This window comes from Melopsittacus undulatus, chromosome 10, assembly GCF_012275295.1.
Source record: "Melopsittacus undulatus isolate bMelUnd1 chromosome 10, bMelUnd1.mat.Z, whole genome shotgun sequence".
Lineage (NCBI taxonomy): Eukaryota > Metazoa > Chordata > Aves > Psittaciformes > Psittaculidae > Melopsittacus > Melopsittacus undulatus.
The window spans coordinates 16,161,247-16,184,009 of NC_047536.1; the positions used below are offsets into that span (position 1 = coordinate 16,161,247).

The 22,763-nt window shown below is 41.0% G+C and overlaps 1 protein-coding gene across 4 annotated transcripts in view; it reads right to left on the reverse strand.

Annotated features, from left to right (window-relative positions):
- Positions 1 to 16,392, reverse strand: part of FAM13B (family with sequence similarity 13 member B) — a 51,244-nt gene extending 34,852 nt beyond the window's left edge. For 3 of the 4 annotated variants that reach the window (XM_005147237.4, XM_031047360.2, XM_031047357.2), the window contains exons 1-5: positions 16,153 to 16,392; positions 5,985 to 6,151; positions 4,841 to 5,031; positions 4,161 to 4,373; positions 698 to 875 (exon numbers count right to left, since the gene is read on the reverse strand). In XM_005147237.4, coding sequence (XP_005147294.2) covers positions 698 to 875; positions 4,161 to 4,373; positions 4,841 to 4,997 — 548 coding nt within the window. In that variant the 5' untranslated portion in view covers positions 4,998 to 5,031; positions 5,985 to 6,151; positions 16,153 to 16,392. Of the gene's footprint in view, positions 1 to 697; positions 876 to 4,160; positions 4,374 to 4,840; positions 5,032 to 5,984; positions 6,152 to 11,701; positions 11,810 to 16,152 lie in introns of those variants that run through there. The other variant, XM_031047358.2, reaches the window with a different exon arrangement.
- Positions 16,393 to 22,763: the final 6,371 nt, after the last annotated feature.

Consider the following 22,763-nt stretch of genomic DNA (forward strand, 5'->3'; position numbering starts at 1 on the left):
CCTAATCCAGTCACAGAACACAAGAGAACTTTCAGTGGGCCTTCACATCAGTGCATTACAGAGCTTTATACTAGCTTACATTTAAAAGTGACAAAGTACAATTCTGTCAATTAACTTTTCATAAGGAATATTTAAACTGTAAGTATTTTTCTGTAGAGGGGAATTCCCAGGATACATTTGTACCAGAAGACCTTTCTCACTACAAATAGTAATCTTAGAGGCTCTCTCTAAAAAATGTGAACCTCAGTATTATTACAGTAATGCAACAACCACATCACTGGTTTCTAATGCCACAACTCATAGACAAGCTGCTTACATCTGAGCAAAAACTGTAAGGCAAAACTGGGGTGAAGGAGTGGGGGGAACAGAAAGAAAGATGCTGCCCAAAACATATTCATAGAAACATAAACTGGTTTGGGTTGGAAGGATCTTAAAGCTCACCCAGTTCCTACCCCCTGCCACAGGCAGGGTCACTTTTCACTAGAGCAGGTTGCTCCAAACCCTGTCCAACCTGGCTGTGAATGCTGCCAGGGATGGGGCAGCCCTAACTTCCCTGGGAACTTCACCTTGTGTACTTGCTACTGTTATTCATGGACTACAAATGAGTTCACACTACAGATGTACTCTGTCAACCTCACACAGAAACACCACTTTAAACTTTAAAACACAACTTTAAAAACTTTAAAAATCAACTTACTGAAAAACATCCGGGCCAAAGACTGCAGCTAACGAACTCGCTGACCAGATTTCTTCATGATGAGATGCTACATTAGCTAAAAATTTACACAGAAACTTTAACAAACTGTAATTAACAGGTGGAAGCTGCTGCAAGAGGAACCTCAACTTTCTTCCAAATTCATCTTCATTATTATAATCTGGAAAATGTAATAAAAGTATTTTAATCACAGAAATAAATATCTGCTTTTTCACATTTAATACCGATTGACTTTATGACTCTGACAATAACTACTTGCTTCTGAAGTACAAATGACTGGGATAGAATATAGCCTAAACTGGCAGCATTTGACTTGTGTTGGTTTGGTCTGAGATTGCATTACTAAATTTCTCCATGGAAAAAGGAAAAAACCAAACTCACAAAACTCAACAAACAAGTAACCAGGCAAACAAACACCAACCCAACCCACATATCTGAAGGGTATTTACAGTGGTGGTACTTCATAACAACCTATCTGTCCCTGCATCTCATCCTTTCATTTCAGTCTCTGGGTTAGTCCCTTACTCTCTGATCTCTTCAACAGAGGCTGAGAACTCCTTTCCTGTTCTGTCACTCTTCTTCAGCGATGTCAGAGGTCTGGATGGGTAGTGAAGAGATAGGGGTACATCACAAAAATCCCAAACTCTTCCCAGTCTTGTTTCCATAGCACAGAACCATCAGATTACTTTCCCTAATGATAAACTGTAAGTTTAATTTCTTCTGTGAAACAAATTGATAACCTAAACCAATGACTTCCACCATATTCTCCTCTGCAAGTTCAGTTTAGCATGTGCTCCCCAGTTAATGCTGATTACATAGGCCAGCTCCTCCATATCCTTTTATTTTACCACTGTTGCACAACAGTTGCTTTTCAGGAGACCTCTAGAGACAGCAACAGCTCCAGAGACAAACTAGCTTAAAACCTAAATTCTCCCTGTTTCAGACAAGCTCCTTTGCCACTTCTTCCTCTATAAGCATCCCATTCTCAGCACTCTACTTTCTTTTACAACACTTAACTGATAAATACAGGCAATCTCAGTGCAATCATCTAACATGTACTTAGCTTGAAGCTTGTTGATCCCTTTTCAGACCTGAAAAAGGCTCACCATAATACTTCCTCATTCTCACCCCACATTTAACTATATTCTTCAGGAAACTATCTCCTTATCAGTCTCATCTGTTACATTATAAGCCCTACAAGTAGCAAGGTTCAAAGAGTTTACAATTGTTTGTACCTAACAGAGAAATTCCATATAAAGGAAATGGCACAGCCAAAATGGGAGAAAACTTGATACTAACAGACCCCTCATCCTTTCTCAGGATTTGAAAACTCTTCTTAGATCAGTCAGGAAGGAAAGAAGACGTTTGAAGATGATAAGCAGTTGCTGAATCCTTAATATCAACTCCAAGTAGCAAATTCCCTTTTGTACATGTACAGTAATACCAAACAGTAACATGCAGGACTTCATTCACCTAGACACAGGGAACACCTACAGTATCTGAATACAAGTAACCAGGCACAGAAAAATACTTCTTCTTGGAAACTGAGCTATGTCTATCAGACAGTGAAAAAGCCAAAACCTGAGTAGAGGAAACTGAAACTCTAATTTTAGTATCAGGAAACAGCATTTAAAGGTTCATGTGTTCTGATTTCCATGGTGTAGAGAACTTCAAAATAAAGTGATTTTAGAAAGATCTAAACTTTAAAGAAAGACAGTAAAGAAAAACTGCAAGTTAAAGAGAAGCTTTTTTGCATATTTGACAGAAAGCAACTAAATGGGATTTACATGCTGAAGAAAAACTTCTCCCAAAACAACCCCCATGTAAAAAAAAAATCTATTTTTTACATAGTCATCTATTCAAAAATGGAAAAAAAACCAATTTTCACACTGTATTTTACAAGTCATAGACGGGAATTACACTGTCACACCAAGGAAGTCCACCTCAATCCCATTTCCAGTCACGATATTGCAAATCAAGGTGCATAGCAGTATTAGCTGAGCAACCAGCATCATTCTGCATTACTGCCTTAACTATCCTTCTGTCACTTATCTTTTTCAGGCTTACTAGCTGCTGAGGGCCAAGGAACCATGACATCAGAAACACAACCCAAAAAGCAGACATATCACTAATGAGATTCCCCATCCACTTCAGTTTCTCATTACTGCACAGGACAAACCATCAGAACTTCAGCCTTAACAAATTTCTCTGATCAAGAGCTTCCAAAAATTGTTTCTAGCACAAGACTACTTAGTGCCTCACACATCAGTGTTCAGCCTCTGCTCACCAGCTATTCACATAACCACCCCACATCCATCATTTCGGGATATGGGGGCTACCAAAGGAGGAAAATGAAGCAGCTTCACACTCTGAAGATGACCCTCCAGTTTAGCAGTCGGTAAATACAGAGTAACAGTGTACAAAACCCATGCTATACTCACTCATTACACAAACCAATTCCTGCTCTGAACAAACCAGACAATCATAAACGCTACGAAGTTCTTACAAGGAATAAACTCAACAACCAAAACATGCAACTTCCAAAGCAGAACAAGCCCAGCACTTGAAGCAAAGTATGAACTGACATTGGAAAATGAGCAACACTCCTGCAGAGTGACAATCAGCAAACCCATCAGTTATGTCACAGGGTGCAGAGCTCCAACAGGAATGTACCCTTTGAGGACATTACTAATGTAGTGCTGCAAGACAAGCCTTTTTACTAGTCAAGTTATGAATCAACTCCAACACCACTCAACACAGCAGAGGCCAAAAGACTCAGGAGACTGGATACAGACAGACAAGTTGGGAACTGGTAAGGAAAATACTGTGCCAGCATATGGGTATCAATGTGAAAGGACAAGCTTTTGCAGGATATGAAAAAACATATTTAGCAACAACAACGTGCTGGTGACAGGGGAGGGGTTCCTCCTACAAATGAGTTTTAAACTGGAAAAAACCCACAGTGGGACAGCAAATACAACATGAGCTTAGGGCTTGAGATCTCTAGTATACAAAAGGTTTAACTGCTAGGAAAGCATAGGTAGAGTAAGAGAAATTAAGAGGAAATAGAGAAAATCAGACAAATGCATTCCTAGTACTTTGAAGCATCAGTAGATGTCACACAGCTTTGATTCCAGTAGCTTTGACTAGTGCCCCAGTATTCATGCACAAGAACGTGGAGCACTCCAAATCAATCAGCATGATATGTGGCAGCTTCACTGTTTTCCTCTATGATAGATAAACTGTGCCTTTGAATGCAGCCTGAGTTTCCTAAAAAGACCTATTTATTTGAGGTATGTGCTAAGAAAAGGTTATTTAAATGCCTCCTGATACACACATGATCACACAGAGCACCAAAGACACCCCAGTGCCACTACAAATCTCCATTTAATACTGTTTTTTACTCTTAAAATAATACAAACATTGAAGCAAAAATAATTATTACCTTGAGAAAGCTGCATTAAATGTATGTGCAAACTGCCAGGGATGACTGGCTCTGGAAGTTCTTGAAGAAAAAACCTAAGAAGGCTGATAGCTGAGGGTACATCTGCTTCTTTAACCAGGTCCACATCTTCTCCATTATCATATCGTTGCCGAAGCCACTCCACTGTCTCGGCATTCCCATTGACTTGAAAAAGTCCTTCTTGTTCCAGACCCCCTGAGTTAGAAAGAAATTGCAGAAATAAACTTTTAGATCTAGTATGGACAAATATTGCAGAAAATATTGATAACCAGATATGGACAATTCATACACTGACTGAAACACTTCCTGGACAACAGTTTTGCAAGACTTCAGCAGTCCTTTTCCCAGCAAATACATTCTTATGCCCAGCTAACAGTACAGTAAGCTGAGTGCTACAGTGCCTAAACCATGCCATTTCCTATGAACTATCCTGATAAGCTGACTGCATTAGTCTCAGTTAGAAAAAAGTGATAATCAAATGCAACAGAAGGACTAAAGAAAGTGTGTATCACCAAAAAAAAAATTCCAACTAAATCACATCCAATTAAATATAAGTAACTTTAGAAAAAGTACTCTTCAAAAAAATACAGCTTACAAACCCCATAATTTATTCTGTAAGAATAACAGTTCAACACATTCAAGTACAGCAAGATAATACATACCATGTTCCTCAATATAGTCCACCACATGGCGGACTATGAATGGAACCTCATTGTCTGGTTGCCCTTCTTGCTGCAGCTCATCAAGTGGAATTCCAAATATTTTGTTAGCAAGAACAGAGTTGCAGTTACTCAAGGAAGGGGAGGAGCTCTTCCTCATATCTTTTTGCAGCCAAAAATCAAAGCTGTCTTTTCTGTCAAGTAAGAGGAATTAAAACCAAAAATCATACTTCAGTGCACGCTGGTTTAATCACCTAATGCAAATACTCTTTGGTCTCTTTCAGTCTGTTGTCTGATTTAATGACAGGTTCTATAATGACTCCAAGTACAGCTAACTAGAGAAACAACTATAACCAAGATAGATGTCATGACCAATTCTCAATAGAGGACTGAGAAGAACATATATAGCAGCAAAGAAAACACAGAAAATTCCAGTTACAACACTGTTGCTTAAGTCCTAAGGTGCTTCAGAAGAGAGATTCTTCTGTATGTTTCCTGACGGTATTTATCGGTCAGGCCTTGGAAACCCAACACAAAAACCTATCAAGAGGAAATTAAACTAGTGGATCATACCAAACCCACAGGCTTCAGTTACATGAAATGATAAAGTATTTTGTGGTACGCAACTCCACTGCAATCAACTTCTAATATGTTCAGCATTTTCTGGTCTGTACAATAGAGCTTTTAACAGCTGCATCAAATTAAACATTTAATAAACATTAACCTCCAAAACTAGTTTCTAGATGCTCAGTGACACCATTCTTCCCACCATGCAGAAGCTCCAGCTTTATTTGCAAGTCTTTGCTTGATAAAGGATCTAAGTAGATAACAGAGGTATTACTAAAGACAGTGTGTTTCAGTTAAACTGTTAACCCGTCAGAACCAAAATACTTCCTTTAGCAGAGAAAAACCTGTCTTTTCAAAATAAATACTCAAAAAAGAAAACATACTTGCTTAAATGCAAGCAGTCATTTTCACAGAGGATGGCACACAGACCATGAAGTACAGACCGCCAGACAAAGCACCGCAATCAAACTTAATCCTCTGATTACTAATGGTTTGATAAATTCTAACAGAATTTTCACACTGAAATCCACACTTCCTTTTCTTTTTTAATAGCTTGAGTAAAGCAGTTGAAGCAACCCACCTCAGAGTACTTAAACAGCCGAGTTTGAAAAACGTTTTCTGCGCCAGCTGCCCTCACTGACCAAGCATTCTTTTGTCATTTATGGTTGTTTAAGATTATGGCAAAAGATCAGCCTATAGTTCCTCATTGAAGAATAGCAGAACTCGATCAGTACTTCAGCAGTTAATCTGAAAATAAGGAAAACATTATCAGATCATAAAGTTTTCAGCAGTTTTAAACTCAGTCACAAGTCTAAACATCACATTTGAGGAATTCTCCTTGTTAAATCATCCGTTTCTTGTTCTGAAAGTATAAAGACATCATACAAAAAAGCAAATCCCTTTCTTCACTTAGGAGTTAACCAAATGTAAAGCAAAAGCATGGGACAGCTAAGGCTTAGCAATTATGAAATGATTTTCAGACTCATTCTTTTTCTAAAGAACCACAAAGGATATAGTAGGTTGGACGGAAGTGTTTCATAGTACCTGCCATACTAAAACATTTTGTGGCTATAAAGTTTTTAGAAGGATCTCTGGCTTAACACCCCATCTTTAAATAGCACGCCCAAAACCAAAGTCCTAACTAAGGAGCATAGAGAGTCAAATAGTTTTCAGTGGTACAGATCTAGGAAGTCGATTATGTGTCTTAATTTCCAGTTCAAAGCCCAATATCGAAACCCATATCATGAGATCTGAATACAGGAAACAACTTCCCCCAAATTAGGTTCCCTTGAGCCAGACACATTTTTGTCACTTTTTAGAATCCCAACTATCTGCACATTTTTCACATTCTCAGCTCTCAAAGTAGCTACGAACCACAGTAATTGCCTTTTGGTCTTGTGTTGTACTGAACATTTAAATTGCAGCTTCATGACACAGTGGAGTTCATTTAATGGCCAGGTACAGTCAAAGGGTCATCTCAACTCCTTAATCTCACCTATTACCTGTTCTAATTAAACTCAAGCAACGGTAACTGGGCAAAACTAGCCTGAGACATACATGTACACACACAAACACAACACACACCACATACCACCAAAGCTACACAATAAAAAAAAAGCTTTCCCTGGCTTTAAAACCTTCCATTTCATAATTTGAGATCAAGATGAGAATTCAGCTGACAGATATGATTAAAGTACCTTCCCTCTCTTTGTTCCATCACATTGGCTCTTGTTTCTATTCCACATCAGAAAAAAAAAAATCAACTTCATCTTCACTTTCAAAGTCCTAACACCCACTTCTCATTTCAGTACCAAAATGCCAGTCCATTCACTAGCCTGGGAGACCAGGAATCCAGAGCCCTTCCAGTAGTCTGAAAAAAACGATGTTTTCCTGCTCCAAATCCTCCCCACACTGCACCCATGCATTAAAACTGAGCCAGCCATAAGCTCTATACAATACTGCTTCGACCTCCTCACAATTTTCTTGCATTGAGGCCTAGAGGAAAAAAATATCTCAAGCTTAAAAGTGTTTAAATCTTTGCCTAATGATGTAAGCAATGCCAACCAATACTGTCTCCTGTTCTTTGTCATCTCTCTCTGTCTCTTGTAGATTTCAAACAATCCCAACATATCATGCAACTTTAAAATCTGAAGATGCACGCAGTTTATTTTCTGAAGTTCTACCAAAGTCAACCACGTATCCACAAGGAATCAGACAGGCTCATGTTAGTGGGGTTAATGGCAGCTGGGAAAAAAAACCCTTTGATGGATCTGCCACAATGCTTCAGGCTGCCTTGCTCAAACCAACCAACCAACCTTCAAATAAACATCAAAACAATCATCACCCAATAAAAAGCAAATTAGAAGCAACCACTTCTTTATAATTCAGCACCAAATGAACAATCTTGTGGTCCAGCTTCCTTAACAAACACAACTTTGTGCTTAGTTAGCTGACATTAAAGCATTGCCATTTTCACCAGGCGCTGCAGATAAACAGGCTACCTGAATATCAACCTCATTCAAGAGACAGTAAAATAGAAGTCTTTCTGTTGTCTTTTTTTCACTAACTTGGCAATGTAACAATGAAGTCAAAGCAGCCTGATTGTCTCCTTGCTACAGCCAAACCGGATTTACAACCCATGATCATACTTTAAACATAGTTTTATAGGGGTTATCATCATTCATATGTTATCACCTATCACTGAAGGAAAGGCTCAGAAATTATATATTATATCTTCTCTTCCTATATTGTTCAACAGCTTTTCCACTTGGTCTCCCTTGACTCAAGATGTACACCAGTTTAATGCAGACAACATATGAAAACTACGACAAGATATCTAACCTTCAGTATTACTTCTAGAGTCTTTTACAAATCCTAAGCAAGAGTCTGGGGAGGGATTCATTTTTGGGTTTGTTTGGATTTTTTTTGCCATGATCAAACATTTCAGAAAACAGGAAGTGATCCATTCAACTACCTGCAGTTTTGCCCCTTTTATCCTGACCCTTTTGAACATGTGAGTCATGTAGGCTGTGAAATTGGGAGGCACAAGTCCTATCAAGGGAACCACAGTAATTAAAACAACACACCAGCTTGTGCTTTAGTAGAAATAGTCTGGTTGCACCTGTCTCATCTATCTCCCCCCTTGTTACTACAAACACTTACAAAGACTGCCTAAGCTACACTGATGTTCCACAAAATGTAACTACAGAAAACTAGAAATACACCTTATTGGGACCATCTTTGAAAGAGGCTGAAAAAAACCCACCATACTATGTCCTATGCAACACCCCCAAGAACCTTAAATGAGGGTAAAACATTGAGTTTCATTCCATCTATTTCAGTGCTCTTATCCCTTATTAAAAAAGGGGTTTTGGAGGTTTTGCTGTTTTGTTTGGGGGCTTTTTGTTGTTGTTTCTTTGATGTAGCTGTTGTTAATAAGGCAAGTACCAGGCAAGAGCCTGCTGGGAAAACAGCACCACAAGTCTCATTTCGCCATCATAATAGCATTCACTTATCTTGGCAACCAAAGAAGTATTCACACCCACATATGAAATGCCACTAAAGAAAACACAGAATACAAAGCTAACTGCTAGTATCTGAGGAATACATATGAAAGTTTAGACTTAAAATTAGCTTAGCTTTTACATTACTGGCTAAATTACAAATATATGGGTGTCTTTTTAAATTGAAGTCCTCAGGGCTCCACCACCCTCCCTTAAAGCAAAGGAATGAAAAAACAAGGAGTAAAAATAAGATAAAAAAAGGCTACAAACAGAAACCATGCCATAGGAATGAGAACATTCATCTGCCTGTAGAATTTCTGCCACAAGTCTCAACTATTTAAGCAATTCTTTTATTTGCTTGTTTTATCTAGCAAGAAATTCGTATCACCTGTGAAGCCAAAACCAAACCTAACAATGCCTGCCATTCTGCTCTATTTTTAATGTATTATTTTTGTGAGATTAGGAGACAGTAATTTTTTTTTAAACATGAAAAGTAAAAACTAAGTAAGATTTTGAGATAGGAATAAAAGTGCTAAAGGGCAATCGCTTGCCCCTACTTCTCAGGAAACACACCTCAATTTGAGACTGGCTTTTTCAGTGCTGCATCCTGTCACCCACCCACATGCCCTCACACTGGCTCCAAACAGAACCCAGACACATCCTCTACTCCAAGGAGGCTCGTTTCTGCAGGTAAGGAGGTTTAGTTACAAATACATTCCTCAAAAAAAAAAAAAAAAAGGTGCCTCCAAGTTTTTATTTTTTTACTCTATATTTGATAAATAAAATCATCTATTATGTTACTTACATGACTTTCTTATAACTAGCAAAAATCCATGATATCCCTCTGGATTCATATAGTAAACATACTTTTAAATCCAAATAAAGAATTTTGTTTTCAGCTAAGTTTGAAATGTTCAAAGTTATAACAGATCCTAAGAATTTCAAACTGATGTCCTAAACTTATGACACAGATTCCAACTCGGAGTCACAGAAACTTTCCTCATGTAGGGATATCACCCGGATCCTGCTGTCAGGCCTAAGCCTGAGCCATAGGGTTTGCCGGGGACACTGGTGTACCAGCTCCCTGTAGAACATACAGCCTCACTTGGCAACTGCTACACACAGTTTATGGCTTTAAAAAATGGCAGCCAGCAGTCTGCTCTTTGCTCTTGAGTTTTAGCAAGATAAAAGGAGCTTTCACTCATCTGATCTTCAGCTTTTATTTGACTAATAAATAAAAATAAGAGTATTTTGCTCATTTGGATTAATCCACTCAAAATTGAAAAGGTGGCAAGTTGGGGCAAGAGACAGCTTGGAGGAAAAGAGAAAATAAAAGTTAAAAGCCCTTAAAAACTCCTATCCCAAGCTTTTAGGAAACAAACAGAGCACTACCACAAACCCAGGACACACAAAAGGACAAATACTATTTGTCTCAAGAGAATAGCTGAAAACATACAGAGCTGGGCAAGGGCTTAAATATACACACAGAATATCCTTCATGTAAAAAGCATCATCAATTTTAAAGCAACATTTAAGTACTCATTAAAATGAGTAGTCAAAACAAAAACTGTTTAAGGATAGACGTTTTAAAACCAGAAGATTAGCTTGAAATAGATTCTTAAAGCAAGATTTGCTCTGACTGTAAGGGAAATCAGCTATTGGGCGACATTTTGGTGTCAAAAGTCTGGATTGGCAAATTAGACAATTGGGCTCAGCTGTTATTTCAAATTTCATAAGCTGGACTTCTTAAGAATTTATTCCTCATTCCCATGAAAGCAGAATGTTTTAAAATAAGTGTAACTACAGAGTTTAACTCGCAGTGTTGAAGGAAACCATGTCAGAATAAATGTATTTTCAAGCATGTTCAACTTCCCTGCTCCCTTAGTTTCTTAACATGGTTATTAACTCTTCACTGACACATCTGCTTTCTGCTTAAACAGGAATCAAAAGCCAACAAGCTTGTGGCAGTTTTGCACACAAACACAGGAGTCAGCAGAAGCAGGAACACCAGCTATTTAATAAACTCGGTACTTGCATGTACCTGCCTTCACGTGTGCTCTCTCTCTCACACACACACACACACACAGGACCTCAATTAGCTGAAATTCTCCATCATCTGCCACTAGCACTCAGAAAACACTCAAAATACTGGTTAAAGGGATCAAGCAAATAAAAGCACAAAACAAAAATACAACAGCAGATTTAGTAGAATGTAATTTTTGCTTCGTGGAAATGCAGTAGCAAGCTACTTAATTTACAAATTAGACCAATTCAAAATAAGCCTTGATGTCCTTACCACGGAAGAAAGCAACAAAACAACTCACGAAAGCTCCTCTGAAAAAAGATATTCCTGAAATTGAGGAAATGTGGGATTTTATTTTTAAAACTTACAAGCCAAGAGACAACAGTATTGATTAGGATTTGTTTCCCACTCATTTAAGTTTAGTCTACAATTTCAGCTGCCAGCACCCGATTAGACTTTCTGTGAAAAAGCCCATCATCCAATACAGATCTTCACGAGAGGCAGGAAAGTGGGCAGGCTTTGGTTAGATGAAATGCAAAATAAGGATGAAAAAAAAAAACCGAAACCTACAAAGGTTCAAGTTTTAAGCACCAAATTAAGCACTCTAGCAGCTGCATTGCAATTGCATTAGTAAACCCTTAAACACAGTGACTGATTTAAGCAACATTCCAAAACGATTTTACATTTTAAGAGCAAGCTGAGAGATCACCAAAATGTGAGCTGATTTTCAAGTGGTTTGATATGCAAAAATAGTATTTTATATTCACTTACTAGATGAACTCCAAAGGCTTTTAAACAGCATTACAGCAACTCGGAATCCTTCTATAACTACACTGTAGCAGGAGGAATTCAATAAAACCATCAGCAATACCAGAAAGAAGTCGATGTTTGCTCACTGCTTCACACCCACCACTGAACACTGCCAGATTTGCTCTCAGCTGCTGCTGCCAATGCACATGTGCAGAATTATAAAGAAACTTCCTGCTCACACAGATCCCGTCACATTCTTAACAACAGTAGTTAATAAATAAAAAGGCTTTTGTATCTTGTGTAACAGCTAATTATATTCATGCTACTTGCCTCCCCCCAAAGTAAAGCTGTACTTCACCAGCCACAAATGTATAATTGCCACTACATCAGATAATAACTTAAGTGCAATAGCGTTATAAAAGTACACTGAGGTAACAGACAGGAAGAAATTATCAGTAAAACTATGCAGCTTGAGAGGTTCACATTATAAATCCAAAGCAGCTTAACAATTGTCACTGCTGTTAAAGCCAGACTTTGGAACAGAAGTCAAGCTACCACAGAGACACCAAAAAAAGCAAACTATAAATAGATTATGTATTTAATTTATTATACGTAAGTTATCCTATTACATACATTTATCATCAGCCTGTTTCTCTCCCTGCTGAGCAGGTAAGCAAAAATTCACATTGGAACTCAACACCTTACAGAATGGCCAATTCACTATGGAAACACTGCCTCTATCATAACGATGACCACGTGCCACCAAAATAAAGGACACTGTTAGCATCCCCACTGAAGGAGTAAGACATCTTAATGAAGAGTTCAATGACTCTTTGAATTGTAAGGGAAAAGGGGGAGAGAAAAGAAAGGGGGAAAGGGGGCAGAAGAGAGGGGACTGCTAATGAGGTCTCCTCTACAATCCATTCTTGTCACAACTTGGTCATGACCGATTCTGAAAATACCACCAGAATCACAAGGTTAGAAATGACATTGCAGCCTAAAAATTAAGTAACCCGATGACAATAAAAGAGTGACAACAAAAGATTTAATTAAATGTGAAGTTCGGCAAAAAGGGGGGAAAAAAAACCAAACCCTTTACATGCTTAAAAAAACAGGCAGCAAATAAAGGAAGAAAGAACGGCATTCATCAGATTTCAGCTTTCATCTTTTCAATTTTGTCCAAGTATTATTATCCTACACAGCTGAGCACAAATTTTAATCCCAAACACACTGCAGGGAACACACTAAACAGAAGAGACATATGAAGAGAGCAGGTAGGGAGACTGGAACCTGGACAATCCATTCAGGGCTCCCACCAGATCCTCTGTTCTGGCCGAGCAGCTGCCCCACCCTAACGTCCTTACAAAGCTCCAGATAGCAAGGAAAATAAAACCCTCAATACCAAAAAGCCTCTGCAGGCACAGTCTTTGTTACAAGCTGTGTGAACATTAATATAATGCAGTATCTTTATTTTAAGCTCAAGTTTCCTTTTTTCTAAGACAAATGTACAGTATAAAATTTTACACATTCACAAGTGAGACACCTCAAGAGCAGCCTTATTTGTTACTATCAGAACTATTAATTTCACTATAATCAGAATATGGTCCTAGATCCAGGTGCAAAATAATGCCCATGTCTTGCACTGAATGACTCCACCCATATGTTCCAAGCAAAACAGGCTTTCAGCACTATCATCACCTAAAATACGGGGTTTAAGACTTAAAAAAACCCACAGCTTTACAAAAAAAAACAGATGCAGGAACAAACAGATTCTCTTTTAGGCTGTAAGAATACATAGAATTCATCTGAACTGACCGAACACCCACAAATCCCAGCAGTTGGCTACGAGGCCAGTACAAAACTATAAAGCCAAATCTGAATTTGCTAAAGCCTTCAGACAGGTCACCATTCCCAAAGTCTTTGCAGGTAAAATTTAGAATTTGAAGAAGGTAATGGTCAGCAAGAGACTCAAAATGACTTGCCCAGTTTCACTGACTTTTCAGGGAACAATGCAGAATTCCTGGATTCTCTGCCTGGAAACAATTTTGACACAAGACATACAGCTTCTCTGATGAATAACTGATACATTCATTACTTTAAAAACTGCATGACATGTAACAAATCTCCCTCTTCAATGGCCCTTCACAGAAGATTAAATACTCCTTCAATTCTATATCTCCTCCTCAAATGTCCCGGATAAAGTGCTATTTTTTTTTAGCTCTTAAGTAACAGTTTCCACATTTCAAATGATTAATAAATATAGAACTGGACTTGCAATACAAGGGGGGAAAAAAGAAGTTAAAATGGTTTACCATCTTCCACCCTCACAGATGCAAATACTGCCTTGCCCTGCAAGAAGTCGATTCACTCTCATCCTAATGGCTGCTAGACTTTTGTTTTGTGTGCTAACATGGCAGCAAAACGTAACCTGGTGTTATGCACAGGATTTAAGGACAACTTGAAGGCATTCTTCTACTGATAGCAGTTCCTCTTCCTTACAACTACAGCTTCTTAGGGCAGGGTTGGGGAGGGGAAACCAAAACAAGAACCAAAGAGGAATAATAAAAATCGAAACTATAAGAGGCTTGGCAGATTTTATTCACTTTCTAATGAGTCCTAGAATAGGGCATCACTGCTGAGCTATAAATTTCAGCAGAGATCAAAAGGTTGAGTATTTGAAAAGGGGAAAAGCACCACAAAAAGCCTTCACACACAGAAGGTCGGGGCTTTCATGACAGTTACTGTCTGTTCCAAATGCATGGAATATTTCTTCAGCCTCACCTGCTTTTGCAAACATGGTGTTATATACATGAGAAAGAGAAATTCACTGCTTGCACAGGTCTGTTATGAGCCATAAATGTTAAATTAAGACTTTTTATGAGCTATTAGAAGGTCCTCCAATGTTACAGTGCATACAGCGAGAGCCCAAACTGACTCAGCAGATACAAACTGTCATTTCCTAAGCTCAGATGTTCTGAGACATTGTCCATGTCAGAATCTGCAAGCATTAGAAATGATCAGGAGCTTCTCCTGGTCAACATCTTTAAATGTAACCATGAAACACTCGACTGGTTTTTTCTAAAATAATACTGTGAATTTCCAGTTTGATACTTTCAGAACATCGGGATATTTGATTCCTTGTTGTAACATTGTCAAGACAAGCAAAGGATTCCTATGGTGCTAGACAACATGCAAAACACAGACAATGCAGGTAACAAAATACTGTAAATACCTTCAAAGCTATGCAGCAAAGAACATATAAAGCAATTTACTGGTAATAAGCAGTAAAAAGAAAAGAGAAGGGAAACAAACAGACTAAGACAGTGAATTTCTCTAATAGAGGCCCACAAAGTATTTTTTTATCTTTTTTATGTTGACACATTAAACTGAACATAAAACAGAAAAACTTCAACCCTAAATGCTAATCCAGTTCAACAAATTATTCCAAAATCAGACTAACTATTCCATCCCTGGGAACACTTGGGAATACGTGCCTGACAAAAAAATAAACAACTGTGTCGCATTTTATATATTGTTTTGTTTTTCTTGAGCAGGCAAGAATGATTTGGTACTATTCATTTTCTTCATTCGTTACCTTTTTCCCCTCCCCTGTTCAAATTTGTAAGTGCTGCCGGACCCCGGAACTCCAGGGTAAGAATGAAGTATTGAAAGTTCAAGTTGCAGTGTTCAATTGCAGTTATTTTGTGGTTGGGTGCTTTTTTCAAACTTGGAAGAAGTACCCTAACACTGGAACATCTCATACTGAAGCAACTCTTTGGTAGCAAGAAGCATTTACACTCAAACGTTTAAACCCCTAAGGAGCTTCCAAGAACAATGGAAGCAGCCACACTGACAGATTCCTCAGAAGATACAGTCACAGGATGGAGTGCCGTGCCCGTAACCTAGTGTTCTCCGTGCTAGCGTTGCCTTCTTATTCACACAAGATTTAGTGACTACGCTTCTTTAACTTCTTGAGAACAACTTTGCTGGCAGGGAGCTACCAGGCTAACGCTGTCAGCGCGCCAAGCCCCATCGCAGGGGGGAACAGAGCTGATCCACCGTGGGAGGAGGGAACAGGCTCAGCAGACAACTCTGCTGGAAGAGCCAAGAAAACCCCGCAGGCTGCCAGGGCTGCCCCCGAGGCCCCAGCCACACAAGTGCAACCGCTTGACAGCTCCCTCCGAGAGGCTCTAGCAACTTCTGCACCGCGTAGCCCTGCGCGGGCGCGCCCGCCGCTGCCCACACGAGGAAGCTCCCGCTCCCGTCCCGGTGCCAGAAGGTTCCTGAAGCCTGACGCCACACTGTCCCTACCCCTCAACCACCTCCGAACCGGAGACCCGGCCTGGGCCCCCCCTCCCCCGAGCCTGAAGGGCGGACACCCCCACCCACTACCACCACTACCACTACCACCACCATGACCACCAGAACCCCCGGCCCGCACAGCGCTGCGCATGCGCCCCGCGGCCCCTCACCGTTGCCGGGTGACTCGCCCTCCCCGCCGTCCTCAGCACACCAAGCAGCAGGTTCCTCCGCCTCTTCCTAGCCCGGGGGCCGGCGCGGGCCTCTCCGCTCCTCTCCGCTCCGCTCTCCCGTCGCAAGGCCTCGCCACGCCGCCCCCGTGCCCTCGCCCCGGGCCGCCGTGCACTGCCCCCCTCAGCCGCTCGTTCGCTCCTACCGCGAGCGGGGGGGTCCCTCAACGGTAGCGGCGGCAACGGGCGGAAGTGACGCGCTGACTGACAGGTGCAGCGCGCGCGCGGCCCCCCTTTCCCCGCTCCTCTTCCCTTCCCCCTCCCCTCAGGGTCACGTGTCGAGAGGAGGGGCGGGGCCTCGCTGAGGGGAGCTGAGGGGACCTGGGTACTACCGGTAGCAATGGGTCCGCCTCAGGCCGTCGGCGGGGTCCCGGGCGGGAATGGAGCCTCAACAAGGGGGAACCAACGTCCCCGAGCGGGATGGCTGCTGTCCGTTATGGCCGCGAGCTGCCCGGCGCCTCAGGCACTGTCACACGACAGCCGGGAACCGCACCCCGGGGATTGGCGTTTTTCTGTCGTTCATCAACCTTAACAATGACTCAGCTGCCGCGGGCTGTGAGGTGTCCAGAGAGTGACTGCAGTTGGTGGCACCACGACTTAGAATCACAGAATGTCTGGGGTTGGAAAGGACCATAAGATCATCCAGTTCCAACCCTCCTGCATGGGCAGGGATGCCTCGCACTAAACCATGTCAGCCAAGGCTGTCCAGCCTGGCTTTGAACAATGCCACGGACAGAGCATTTGCCACTCTTTGGGTAACCTGTTCCAGTGCCTCACCAGCCTTACAGTAAAGATCTTCTTCCTTATAGCCAATCTAAGGTTTTTATTAGGAACAATTTCTTCACTGAGTAGCAGTCAGGCATTGGAACAGGCTGCACAGGGATGTGGCATCACCATCCCTGGAAGTGTTTAAAGCCACATAGACAAGGCCCTTAGAGACAAGGGGCAGTGGTGGCCTTGGCAATGCTGGGGAGCAGTTGGATTTAATAATCTTAAAAATCTTTTCCAACCCAACTGGTTCTGCGATTCTCCATTTCTTGCAATCGTATTTAAGTATTTCCCGAATCAAAGCTTCAAAAGTGATGGCTCACAAACATTTCCAATGTGTAAGCACACCAGAAGTAATGAAGTGCCCTTTGACAAAGAGCTAATGCATCTCAAAATACACAATTTAGCACCCTTAAACTAAGTCAGTGTAAGTTAGTGAGGAGATGCGAGCTTGCAGTAGAAGTGTTAAAAGCCGTGCCTCGCAGTCTGTGGTTCCCACATGCCGTGTTGTAACTACAACAGCTTGCTCTCTCATGCGGTGCCAGCAGCCATAGCAGGTGGGTTTAATAAAGCATTTAAGGGAATTCGGGTTTTAGTTCCTAAAAAATCCTCGCAGGAAAAGCTTACCCCCCCCCCCCCCCCCCCCATGAAAAACTGACAATATGTGACAGGAAAAAAAAAACTGATAAGGCGTAGGATGGGATTAATGGAAACTAAAGTACTGCCAATAGCTGCGAGGGGTTTGCTTCAGGTTTTCCAACATGGATTCTAAAATGTATCTAGACATACTTAACAACACTCATTAAGAGGTTTTACGTTTAGTATCCAAAGAAGGAAGAATCACAATCCTGCAGTAGATTAGGTTTTAATCCGATCTAAACCTGTTTCCCTATTAGAAGATGTGATATCATTAGAAGGTGCTGTATAAAGATAATAAAATGGGTAAGGTCAGGGGATGCAGAGCTCAGAGGGGAGGTCTGTACCTGCAGCCAGTCTGCATTTCTCCACTTGAACAGCTAATGACATTTCCTCGTGTCAGGCTGAGGTTTCCGAATTTATATTTTGAACCCATAGCTGTGTTCTTTCTGATTCGTTTAGCCTTATCAACAACAGTAAAGGTACTGAATCAGAACAAGCTGGCAATTCTGCTGATGAAACACAGGAGAGCATGGACTCCAGCTGGCTCTTCAGCAGATAGGTTGGCCAGTTGACAGGACTAAAACGGCAAGAAACCTGACATACAAAACACATGCAGCGCGAGGAGACAGACAGCAGAGGCAGGCAGGTAGGCAGGCACTGCACAGCACCTGCTCACTGGTTTGGAGTCCAAGGCAGCGTCTTCCCTCCTCTGAACTGGCTCCGAATGCCCCATTTCGTGCCAGCTTACCCTACCTCCCTTTCAAATGCTTCCAATGTTCCTTGCAGGGGGCAGACATATGCAGTCCCAAGCTGCCATTTTAGTCTTTTGTGCTCACTTTGTGTTCTCACTGCCTGTTTCTGAAAGGTTGAGGAGAGCCTGGGAGTCCTGATGCTTAGACACCTTTTCTAAGACAGCAAATATAGAGAGAAGGGAGGTAACAATGAGTGGCTGTGTGGTTATACCCCCAAAATACAGCTGATCAAAGGTGTCTGCCTCTCAGATCACTGCTTAAAATTACAATGGAGTGATGTGGCATCTGTCCCCTTGTGTTTATCAGGGCACAGGCCAAATTTTATGGTAGCATTTTGTACCTTCCTGCTTACATGACACGCAAGCAGACACCCAACCCAGTTTCAGCAGGCTAGACAAGACAGCGTGGAGCTCACACAGGCTCACTTCCCCCTCTGAACACACAGACACATGCAGAGCATCCCCAGTACATTCAGTGTATGGCTGTAGTCCCACCACATGACATAGGACTGTCACCCACATGTCAGGACATATGACAATGCACTGCCCTGCACAGTGACAAGGCCCCAGTGTGAGGCTGCTCACAAGTAGAGGGAACCATTCCCCAGCTGCTGCACAGCTCCAGGAGCTTGGCGGATGCCCCTGGCTCCTAGGACCAAGGAGCCAGAGTGCCATGGCATCCCTGTCTCATCAGTACATCCATATCCAGAGCCACACCATGAAGGACGAGCCATTTGTATAGCTGAGTGCATAATCTTACAAGTCCAGCCAAGTTGCTCAGTTTTACAGAGATTCTACAAAGTAACTTGGTAGATCTGAGATGATTACTACTAAAAAAAATCCCTTGTTTTCAGGGACCACAAGTGATGATTACCAGTATGTGTTGCAGAACTGAAGCCATATTTCCATCATGGATCCCCAATATGAGTACTGACTTAGTACAACCCTAGAATATTCTCTGAACACTTGCATCTCCACTTAAGTCTAATTCCAGTAACAGCCCTCATCAGAAAATGAAGCCAATGAAAGTAAAATATCTGTATCCCAGCTGTGCTCACTGTTGTACCAGGCTTAGTAGAAACTAAGCTAGAATACTCCAGAATTTGAATCAATTTTGCAATGCCTCCTGATCCTTTGAAAGCTGGTATCCTGCCATGCAATTATTTGCCTTCATGCTGGGTCATTGTCTTATTAGAAGGAAATGGAAATCAAAGCACGACACTGTCTGCTGTAATACCTGTATATTGTATGGCAGCAGCTTTTATTTCATGGGAAGATTATCCCTATGTCAGCAAAGTATTTACTTTTGGTTTATTTTTTCATTTACAAGCAAATTATTTGATATACTATCCTGGACTTGGAAGTGCTCAATTTGTGTCTTAAATGGATCCTACTGATACCTTGCAAAAGTATTGACAAACGTAAGTCCTTTCAATACCAAATAACTAACAAACAGTAACAATTTCCAGCTAGTTGCTTTGTAAAATGCTTTTCTTCCTGCATATTTCATCCAGAAACAGGGATGTGCCCCCAGACTGAGTCTTTTCCAGAATTATAAAGTTTTTGAACAAATAGTTGATTTCAGGATGCCCAGCACAAGGCCACGTTGGACATCCATAACTCTTCATGGAGGCTTCTGAATCAGCAGGTATTTAATTCTTCTGACTCAGAGTCCAGCAGAGCACTTCAGAATCAGTCCTTTCTAAAGCTTTGCCCTGCATTAACAAATGCTCGAGCAGATACCTGAAAGAATCCATTTCATGGAAACAGAAACCAGCACAGAGAAAACCATTCACCTTCTTGAAGACTGTCTGCCATTACTAGACACATAGATAAGGATGTTTTGAAACTGAATTCAATATCAAAGGCACATCTTCCGTGTAAATGTCAGACATTTTTACTCATTTTTCTACCAGAGTTCTGTGATTAAAATAGATGTTCAAAGGATAAGATTTTTTTTTCCTGCCTCCTGTATCTGAACCTTTGTTCTGTAAGGCCTTTAAACTAGAGATCTAGGAACATGGGGCAAATGTGGCTTTTAAGGCTTGTTCACATTTTAATGGCATGCTTACAGACTTAAGAGCAGATAATTCTTCCCTTCTTGAAATTCAAGACATTGAAAGGTTAATTCAATCTTCTCAGTTCCATTTCCTTCCTTCTGTTCCTCTTCCCACACTCCCTCCCCCCATCTGTAGACAGCTGAGTTATTTGAATTTTATGCAAGCTAGTATTCATCCAAAGGGAAAAATCATTCAATGTATGCATCAGACAGGCAAAAATGACAACATGGCACACTTTCGGTTTTTACTTCCTCTTTGCTTTGCTCTGCATTCACCAGTTTGGGCTGTGGATGTGAACTCATGCCCTAAAGCTAATCTCTGCTTAAAAGTTAACTTGAAATAAACCTGAATATCCCCCTCCCTTCTGAATTCCCTTTCCTTGCACTCACAAGGATCTTAAGCTGCTGTAGTGCTTTAACCTTAGCTAGGGAAAGCTCGAGTTCAAGTTAGTACAATTTGTCTGTTGCCAACACAATCACTCTCTGCTGCTCCCATGTTATTTCATGGTGTGGTCACTCACACGCAGAGTATACTGACTCTAGAGGAGTCAGTTTGAGTGTATTGAGCTCAAGTTAACTCTCCTATGAAGACATAACCTTAATAAGACTGCAACCCATTTCTGCACATTATATACATTTGTAAGGAAAAAGCTGTAAAAGTACTCACTGAAAACATTCTAGTTTGGTCAGGTTGTAACTGTTCACTTTGGATGCCCTGAGAGGAAAATAATCTCATCTTTCCTGTTTTGTTTTGTTTTTTTTGTGTGTGTGCGTGGTTTCTTTTTACATTTTAGAGAAGAAAACCAGTGTTTAACATAGCATACTTGGCAGCTTTCATTTGAACAGGCAGAAGGTAACAGATGTGGAACTTTACTGATTACCCCTTCCTTACATAATTGTTGACATTGTACACAGTATGTAACACCTCTGCATTTTAAGATTATAAAATTGGAAAATGATTTTGGGAACAGATAAAGTATGAATCCCTTCAAGTAGAAATACAGGTTTTGATTCTGGAAATCGCTCACAGAGATCAGCTAGAAAAGACACTCGTCTGCTTAATCTTGTTCCTCTGCTTCAGCAGCCCTCTTTCCTGAAGCAGCTGAAAAACTTCAGGGTTTATCTTCTTTTTGCCAAAAGACAAAACTTACTTAAGCTGCCAGGAGGTGCCAGGGTGCTGAAACTGGAATGATTTGGCAGTAAAAGAGAAGTGCTTGGTAGGCACCCACCAAAAGTACATCCACAGTCCCATAGCCCAGAGGCTGAGGATACCATGTCCTCCATATCTACCCCAGCAAAATGTGGCGTGTAATCAGACCCACTGTCTTTTTCCCCCAGACAAAATGATAATCTGAAGTTAATATAAAGTTAGTAGATCTCTGGACTGTATTATTTTATCTTGGATTAGGTTGTTTATCCATTTGTTGCACACTGGGTGCCATAATTTAATCTTCATAAGGAATTGTGATTTTCCTCTTGTTTAAAGGAAAAGGAGTGAGAAATGCAACAGTGGATTCTTTAGCAGAGCAGCTGCACTGAGAACCATGGTTGAGCACACTCCCCACGCTCACCCAAGACTTCTCCGTCTTACACTTTCCCTAAGAGCTGCTGTTTGCAAGAGAGGCTTCTGTCCAGGGACAGAGACAAAAAAGACTGTTAGTAAAAACTGGAATTCATGCTGAACTAGCATTTCTAGACCGTATTCATCACAAACTGTCATGTGCTCCATAGCATAGTAACTAATGTGACTAACATATCACATGCTTCTTTCCCCACCCTGTCTTTGGAAGAGAAGCATGTGCATGTACATTTTGTATTCATTTTTTTTCCCTTTAATAATGCACACATGGATCACCACGTTTTGCTAGAAAAGGCCAGGCTGAAGCCAAGTACTTTCTGCTGAAGACACACTTTGGGTCAGCTCTCAAGAAAGTTCTGCTGCAATAATCTCCATCTGCTCTAAATTTGTAAAAATTCACCCCCACACTGAGTTTTATAAGACCAAAAAAGAGGGGGAGAGGAAATTTCCACTCCCACTAGCTTATGTTTTCTCTTTCTGCTCTTTGCTGCAAGGGGACTCCTAGTAGAGACTGTCAAAACTCCAGAGCTATTTGAAAACATGGGGTTGGAAAAAATAACCCAAGCAGAAGGACTATCTACAACCATCCTCTGCCCTCATCCTTTGTATGCACCTACCCTTAAGGTTCAACAGTCTCAATAAGGAAAATGAAGCACCTTAGTTCATGATGAAACATACAGTAGAAGACAAGAGTCGAGCATTTACCCAGCAGCAGCACAGCATTACAGCAGACACTCTGCCAAAGAGAGATCATTCCT